Genomic DNA, 9,258 nt, shown 5'->3' on the forward strand with positions numbered 1-9,258 from the left:
TTGTTCCGATGGTGTAAGTTACACTGGTGATCGTAGTTATCGAACACGCGCTTGTTATGAGGCTGACACCGACCGTATGAATAATTTATATTATTACCATTCGTTGTAAACTTCATATAAATTTTCATGGTTTTTTTTTTTTTGGAAATCCGCAAAATACCGTGGTAGTTCGTTCGCTGTATCTAAAGATACGGCTGAACGAGATACAGTGAATGCCGATGAGATAATGTACGTACATGATTTTGAATTTACAGCTAATACGGAAGCCTTATCTTTAGCCACTGCAATTCACACATTCTAGCAAGAAGAACCACGAACAACGTTCGTACTTGCATACTAAATTTAAAGGCTCGGGTTCTAAATGCTGCCGAAAATCTCCTAAATGTTAATAGGTAGGCTTAGGGTAGGGGAGAAAAAAGTGAGCTGTTTGATAGTTGAGAGTAAGCTGTCAATGTTCCAGAGGGAGCTGTCAACAGCTCCATAAACTTAACTTTAATTAGTTTTAAGAATGTCCATTGGGAGTTAACAAGAGAGTCCTGGCCAGCAACATAGCCATTGGAATGTAAATAAGGAACCCATTACAATCACTCACTTCGTCTCACTGGCAATAAATAATTTAAGAACCCATCGCTATTCAACAAACCAGCAGGATTTATAACCCGTGTTTTTTCCAAAAGTCGGGTGCCATGGACCATTTCTGTTAACGGCCAAAATGCAGCATGTTATATTTCGCTTTTTCGGAATGCTCTACCAAGTAAAGATGAAAAAATTGGATGTTAAACATATTTTTCCTTTTATTTGTCGATAGTTAAGATGGCCTACCCAAATCAAAGCAGGCCTAGCCCAGGCAGGCCCTCACCTAATGACCTAATGTAATTTCTGTTTTGTCGTTTTGTTTTACTAAAACATCATCATGAGGTCAATAGAAATAATTTTTATCTTCAACTTTTTTATATCAGTGTATAAGCACTATAATTATCCGCTATAACTCTCGTGTAGACATACGATAAAATTTCATACGACCTTAACTGGATTTCTCATTAACTTTCCAGTGATGGTATGTTTTTATTTATCAAGGCAAATAACTTCTTGTTTATACAGTAAAAATACAGTAAAAATATAAAATGTTGTCTTTGATTAATTTGTATACTGTAACTATTTAACAGAAGACCACTTTGTTAACATACCAGATTGCAAATGTAAGCATACAAACCATTTATTGATTTTTATATCACAAAGGCCTGTAAAAACATTCCCAAAAAAGTCCAAGACATTTTGAGATTCAAATTTTCAATCTATTTGATCATTATGAAGAATGCATAGGTTTTTGTGTATGCGCCAGAGTGAGGCTCTCTACCTCTGTATTGTGTATCTGCCTAGCTGTCTCTTTCTGCTAAATGTATTCAATATACTCATACTCATAGTAATGCTGAATATTATTTCTTGTATCTTTAAATTTAAACTTTATCTTTTGTTTGAATATTCTAATATGATTATCAGCTACCCAAATTATGGGAAGAGTATAGCTGTTCTTTGGTTTTCAGGGGAGGGCAGAAAAAATATGTTAAAAATACTTTGTTTTCCTTATTTGGAAAATGGTTCTACCAAAAGCATCAAGGCAGAGGAGATGATAAAAACTAAATTTAATTGAACAATATGTGAGTGTGTGAGATAAATCAGATAGAGGGTGCCCTTAGATCTGCTCAAAATCTTATGACCTGGTCGTAAATAATGCATTGTAAACACTTTAGTTACATTTTATTCATTCCAAATTTTTACATAAGAAAATGTTGTTTCAGATGTATCTGCTGTTGAAAAAACAAAACGAAGGGAAACAGATACCAGTACCAATGATGGAACATCTAAAGTAATATCAAATTTCATTTTTGATAATTTATTTAAAATAATGATTGTATAGATGTTAATGATTGGTCGTAGTAGTCTTATTGATTTTGTTAGGAAATATTTGTTTATTTTAATATTTGGTTATTCCTAGTAATTTTAATTTAATGTTTTCAAAGTAGCACAATTATTACCAGTACAAATGATATTACACCTCAAGTAATATTTCATTTTATTTTTGATATTTTAAGAATTTGCTTAAAAGTTTGAATGGTGAATTTACGCCATGTAAATAGTTCTGAAAAGAAGAGACTGTTTTCAGTTGAGAATGTTTCACATTTCGATTGAGGTGCTACAAACGTTTTCAGAAGAATTATACTTACAATGATAAAGATAAAATCTAAATAGCAAGTATTCATATAGAAAATAAAAGAAATGAGAAAAGTTTTTACACTAGGACGATTGATAATGACTTATCATGTATATGATAACAAAATATTTTGACAAATCAATCCTTTTTTGTTATTGTTGCAAGTATAAACAGGCATATATTTGTAGAGGGTCCAAACAAGGAAATACTTATATGATTGAAAAGTGAGACTTGCTGCTGATTGGTAGAAAAACTAAACAAAAGCTAAGACTATTTCCATGTAAGGTGTTCAGTATTAACCAGATTAATAATTTCATTTCAGGAAACTGCATCAGCATCACCAGTGGAAGGTATGATGAAGTAAACAAACCTTTACAACTCTTTAAGAAAATTAATTTAAGCATCCTTAGATCGTTTATTTTCAAAATCACTGACTGTTTTGTGAAAACAAAATAAAGAGCTAATGCTGTTGTCATATATAGCAAGATTGCTTTAGTGTTTACCTTTATTGTTAGTGTAAGTATTAATATTATCATAACTTAAGCTTGAACTTGAAGTCGAATTCAAAATGCTATTGAAATAATATTGTTTGACTTAAGCTTTGTCTCCACTCCACAAAAAAATGTGATGTGCCCATATGTGGGTACGATGACGTTATATCATATATTATCGAATTGTATCAAAATTGTTTTCAACTTTATATTCCATCAAGTTTTATGCGAAGCTTTTTTTGATGAAATTTGTGAGTGTAGACAAAGCTTTACAGATTGTTAATTAATGGAAAACACAACAAATTGGCATGTAAAAGAAGATCGACGTAGAAGTTATTCAATTTAGGCACAGTTGAATTTAATACGCGAGTTTAATGGTATTGCCGGTATTATTTCATTTGGCTTTAGGCACTATGGCCAAGAACATGCTAAACAGTCCTGTTATTGTGACAGGTATTAAACCCAGAATCATAGGCAAGCATTTTAACCGCCAAGCAAGTCCTCAAGTCCACTCAAGTTTCTGAATAGTTATTATTATTGTTATTTTTATTTTGATGTTGGTTGGGCAAAACATTATCATTGATTTTATTATCATCATTAATAATAATAATAATAATAAAAGTAATAATAATAATAATAATATATTATTATTATTATTATTATTATTATTATTATTATTGTTATTATTATTATTATAGATGGTAATGTCATGATTAATAGTGATGGTAATTATATTGATGATGAGGGTAATGATAATGGGCACATTGATGAAGGTGATTGGAGTTGTAATGATTAATAGTAGTGATGAAATGATGAGAGTGATAATGAGGATTCAATGAAGAATATGAATGGTGATTGTAAAGATGCTGATGTTGATGGTGGTGGTGAAGATGAGTTAATAATGATGTTAGTGATTATAATATTTAATGGGGATGATGTTAATAATACTAAAGATGCTTTTTATTGGTGGTGATACCAAATGTTAAATTTACACAATGCATTTCTTTATTTTAATATCCAAAACTTAATTTAAAATTTTTCTTTGAAGATTCACAGTTGAAAAGGATAGATGCCAGTGTGTTAACAAAGATTGTACAAGTAATGAAAGGTGAATCTATAATGGATAATTCATTACGGATATGGGACTACGGAGGTCAACTAATCTACCACAGTATTCACAGGGTATGTTTCTATGCATAATGGTCATAAATTAAGGTGTGGGAGGTTTCAAATCAACTTAACCCTTGTTTTCTGTTAACATATGTTGTGTTGTTGAAATATAATAATTTGAAGTAACAGTTAAACTAATCGGGAAAATGTTGTATTTTAAATTTAAATTGTTCAAATAATAATTGGAAATAATTGTTGTAGTATGTTCAGTAATAGTAAATGTATATAAAAGCATAAAATGTACTCATATGTTACAAAATACATTTGACTTAATTATCAACAGACTACTGTATCGCCAGCTTAGTACCATTTTATTATGGTAATGATCCATCGTATACTGTAATTTAGTTGCAGAATTTAAATAAGAAGTATAGTTTTAAAAAAAGAATAGCTAAATTACATTATAAACTTTAACCATTTATACAGCAGGAGGAATATCTTTTGCCTATTTTTTAATTAGGGCTAATTTTATGGGAGGGCGGTGTGCAAATCAAATTTTGCCGCATACTGATGTTTTTTGTCTTAAAACTTGCTCCATCTTGCATGAAGTAGATATTTGTTTAGAAGAAAGAATCATGAATCATCAGATCAGATATTGTGTGGAACAATATTTTGTAGCATCCTGTTTCCCGACCACCAAGGGTAGGATTATAGTGGGAAAGAAGCCAGCCAATCAGAATATTAATTCTGACATTGTATATGTCGTAATTGCAAGAAAAATCAAGTCAATTTAACAATAATTTGAATATTTTATTAAGTGCTCTTACACATGTAGTGTCACGATCATGACAAATGTTGATATTGGAGTTTTTTGAACTTTGTGTAAGAATTGTAAAAATCATAAGAAATTCTGACTCTGCCAAGTCTCTAGTAAACATCATTTAGAAACTAGCCAACACCACCTATAATATCATTTCAATTGCCAGCTTAGCGCTCGAATGCAACATTTTCTTCCACCGGTATCATGAACACTTACATGTGGTGGTGTGGTCAGCCAGTAGCATAGGGATGGGCAGCACACTGATGCCTAGGGCTAATAAGGGCCCACTTTAAATAGGTCAACTTCATATTGTTGAAGAAAAAGCTACCAATGGGCCCTCAATAATATATTTTTTAGAGTAGCAATTATTGAATACTATGTTCATTGTTTACTTTTACAGGGCAACAGTTTTCTTGTTTAGTTTTCCAAATACTGTAACTACTGCAACCGCATAGGCCCCTCTTGAAATAATTAGCAGGTTCCGACAATCATTATTATTTATTACTAACCTAGGGGTAGTGGTAAAAAGAAAAAAAGCATGTCTTACAATAAATTTCATGTAAATTTGGTATAATTAGGGCCTATACCTAGTCCTATCATTTTCATTCTCTAAATTCAATAATATGGATCCAGACAATTAAAATTTCGGGATTCATCTACGCACCAAGGAAAATTAATGGCTCCCGGTATCCTAGCCATAACTCTGGCCTACGGCCTTTGGATAATCTTGCTGTGGGGCCAGTTCTCACCTGCCGATGCTGTAACCAAATCAATTTAAGATAAAAAATACACACTGAAAAGCTGCTAATGATACACAGTAGTATTAATAATAGCTACAAACAATAATGATAATAATGTAATTATTGAAATAATGATGCAGTGGTAATAATATACTGTACAAATGTTTATTGGGTTGAGGGGTATGGCACTATGACCAGATTAAAATTTAAAAGTAATATTTGTTTTATATACCACTATAATTCCTCGTGTTTTAGTCATGAAGAGCGCTAGGAGGCCTAGACCAGAGCTAGTTAGAACTTCGCTTCATCAAGGCCTGCATTTGATAACTTGTTAACTTTTGTATTATCACTGCCTGCTGAACTCGCTCACATTTCTCATGCTCATCAACCAGTTTAAATCTGGAACATTCTTCCATTGTTATTCCATAGAGAAAATAGAACTAGCAACAGAGCAATCATCATCAGCTGCTTCCAGGTCACCAAATTAGGTTAAATTTGATTAAGTCAGTAGAACACTCCCTCAAATTTTCTTCATCGCGAATTGTGAAAGGGCAAAACAAAAGACTACTCCTGGCTAGCTGGGTGTGGCTGAAGTTATTGCCTGGCTTTTAACCAATCAAATGCCTGGAATCTATTTAGTCGCTTTATAACAACTAATGTACAATAATAATAGCTATTGTAGTACTGTATATCGTCGCTCACATCACAAACTAACACAATCAAAGTAGATTGTGTTAGTTCATGTAATCAAGAAAGCGCGTCAAAATACGCGATGTTGTTAAGGACTTTTTGTGTGGTAAAGAATACAATATTACTTGACAACTAATATGCGCTCGTTTTGACGTGCTACTGTGATTTCACGAACTAACACAATATACTTTAATTGTGTTAGTTTGTGATGTGAACGACGATATATAAGAATGATAAATTAGTACTAATTCCTATTATAGTTCATGTTGATTATTACAGTTAATGTTAGTATGCTAGTAATCTGGGACAGATTGATGTTATTGTTATTGTTGTTTCATTATTTTCTTAATGTTTGAATGTTGTAAAGTTCATTTATCAATTTAGCTCAAAATCTATCTCTATAGATTGTATTCCTCTTATGTAATTACTGTGTTTTAATTTCTGTCTTTACTAGTTGTACATAACACCTGAAAGTATCTTTGTGATTGTTTTTAACATGGTTGATAATCTTGACGAATACGCACAAGTTGTAGATTCATATGGGGTAAGTGCTTTCTGAATTTTATTAAATATTTTTATGACTAGTATTAATATTAGTAATAGTCACAATGGTCTACATTTATTTTTTTTCTTTTTGTTCATGATTATTTTGTAGTTGATCTACATGAAAGCCATCTAAATTCTCATACAAATGTTTAATCATTAAAATGTTATAAATTTGTTATAAAAAATTGTTGTGACTGCACTGGTTTCATCTCTCCCACTGTTCTACATATATCCTAAAACTGCAGTAGTTCCTTGTAGTTAATTTAGTTACTATAATCGTCGTTGTAAGTTTTGTTAATTTTTTTGCAGAAAAAACGCACATGCTACATGACAAATCTAGAGTATTTGTTATATTTCATCCGGTCAGCTTACACATACACAAAGGACAAAGCCTGTGTTACTGATCCAAATATAAAGTTCCCAGTATTCATCATTGTTGGTACCCATTGCAAATCACTGACTGAAATTGAAGTAAGCAATTTTATAGATCTTAGTTTGAACATGTTGTCTTAGGATCTGTTTGTACTGATGAGAAAAAAAAGGTTCTTTTTTTGTGGTGGAAACGGTGCTCACAAATAGAACTGTTCTTTTTGGCATCCCGAAGAAAGGTTCTCTGGTACTGAATTAATACTGTACCGGGAACAGGAAAGAATCATTCGTACAAAAGAACTGTACTTCCTGGGGTAGTTTTTAGCTGCAAATAATGTCGACTACATCCAATGCTAAGCGATCGTTGTTGATTGAGAGGTACACATTCAGCTTAAATACTGTCACCAAGTCATTTATTGCAATTTCTGTGTGTAATATTGGACATACTTACTGTAAATGTACTACAGTAACAATATTTTTTTGCAAATTGTAGTGTGATAATTGTATTGCTTTATGTAGGTTAAAGAGAAGTTGGACAAAATTCGCAGGGCAATTGGAAACCAAGTGTACAAAACCCATGTCTATGAGAAATATTTTGCTGTCGAGAACAAACTCTCAGCTTCAGATGAAAATATTGTTCAAATCAAGAAAGTAATTCTTGAAATGAAGGAGAAGATGAGGAGACCTATCCCACTCAAGTGGCTAAATTTGTTGATTGCAATACAGAATTTAAGTGAAGTGACTCTCCCTTTGGAGCAGGTATGTATTATCCTAATGTTCTGTTTTAGATACACAATAGACATCCCCCCCCCACACCCAGTGCCATCACTGGTTACTAGCACTATCTGGTAAGATCAAAGTGTATATTTTCATCAACCGCCGAGGGATGTTGATTGCAATAAAAAGTGTATATTGATTGACCATATCCGGTTCTTGTTGATAAGGTCAGTTATTAATCGCATGTGTGCATTAGCTGCCAGGGAGAGGAACAATTTGCTTTAGTATGCACACTGACACTCTTGTGCTCTTCAATGCAACAAATAAATTGTGATTGAGGAACTTTAATAGCTGCTTATTAGGTAGGTCTAATGCCGTTGTACATTAGTCAAAGAGATAAAACTATCATGCAAACACTATGTTTTGTTTGTCTATTACCTTCTTGTTTTGCTTTGTTTATCTAGAAATTAGTTGTTTTTTTTAATGCACCATGCTTTGACGCGTGCCACTGATATAAAAGTGTACGTTTCAATAAATATTATTCTGAATTATTTTAGCATGTCTTGTATTTTCAACATTTTTATCGGAATGTATAACAGCAGCTTTGAACTTTTTTCATACAATACACAAAACACCAGACACTATATCAATTTTGTGTCTGGATATAGGAAAGTTTATGAAAATGATGGTGTCATGACATTTCAGCTCACTAATTCATATTTTCTAATTTTATGAAGGTTAAATCAATGGCAAGGGAATATGGAATTTCAGATGAGCATATTGATGTTGCAATCACATACTTAAGTGATGTTGGTGAAATCATGTATCACCCAATGGAAGAAGCATTAAAGAACTTAGTGGTGATTCAACCGATGGAGATTGTTAAGTATTTCAGGACTGTGTTCACCATCCAAGAGGAACAACAATGGGTAAGATTATGTTATATTATCTACTCGAATTATTCCAAACATTACAAACCTTTTTTTGGAAAGACGTGTTATATTCATGGGCATTGTATAACAAAATGTTTAAGAGTAATATTAGAAATGAAATAGAAGTACAAACACAATGTCTATGGAATAATGATGATATAATTGTTGATAATAAGCCTATCATGTATATGAAACTCTTCAAAAAAGGAATAGTTTTTGTTAATGATATAATTCATAGAAACGGTAGATTTTATACACTAGAAGAGTTGAATGATACTTCCTCTGTCGATATATCATTTCTAGTGTATGAAGGAATTAAACAGGCAGTGAGGTCATATATGAGCAAGCATAATATAAGAAAATTCACAAGCGCCCAATGCTATCCAATTTACCCTAATAATATAATTCAATTACAAATTTCTAGAAAGGGATGCAACTTTTTTTACCATACTCTGCTCAATTCAAAATTTACTAAGTTGCCGTGTAATTCCAAATGGTAAAAAAAAAAGGCATTGAGTTTACTGACAAACAGTGGGAAGTGTTTAATATAATACCAATCAAATACACAGAGAGTACGGATCTGAAATGGTTGCAGTATAGAATTATACATAATATATTACCAACGAGAGAA

At 32.1% G+C, this 9,258-nt stretch overlaps 1 protein-coding gene across 1 annotated transcript in view; it reads left to right on the plus strand.

Annotated features, from left to right (window-relative positions):
* The first annotated feature begins 1,051 nt into the window (after positions 1-1,051).
* LOC117117810 overlaps positions 1,052-9,258 on the plus strand; it is a 25,473-nt gene continuing 17,266 nt past the window's right edge. The window contains exons 1-8 of the mRNA XM_033262278.1: positions 1,052-1,057; positions 1,800-1,867; positions 2,535-2,562; positions 3,752-3,885; positions 6,518-6,607; positions 6,919-7,080; positions 7,498-7,737; positions 8,433-8,624. Coding sequence (XP_033118169.1) covers positions 3,805-3,885; positions 6,518-6,607; positions 6,919-7,080; positions 7,498-7,737; positions 8,433-8,624 — 765 coding nt within the window. The 5' untranslated portion in view covers positions 1,052-1,057; positions 1,800-1,867; positions 2,535-2,562; positions 3,752-3,804. The remainder of the gene's footprint in view (positions 1,058-1,799; positions 1,868-2,534; positions 2,563-3,751; positions 3,886-6,517; positions 6,608-6,918; positions 7,081-7,497; positions 7,738-8,432; positions 8,625-9,258) is intronic.

The sequence above is a fragment of the Anneissia japonica genome, unplaced genomic scaffold (genome assembly GCF_011630105.1).
Source record: "Anneissia japonica isolate Jap-2015-1 unplaced genomic scaffold, ASM1163010v1 scaffold6406_len342834_cov151, whole genome shotgun sequence".
Classification (NCBI taxonomy): Eukaryota; Metazoa; Echinodermata; class Crinoidea; order Comatulida; family Comatulidae; genus Anneissia; species Anneissia japonica.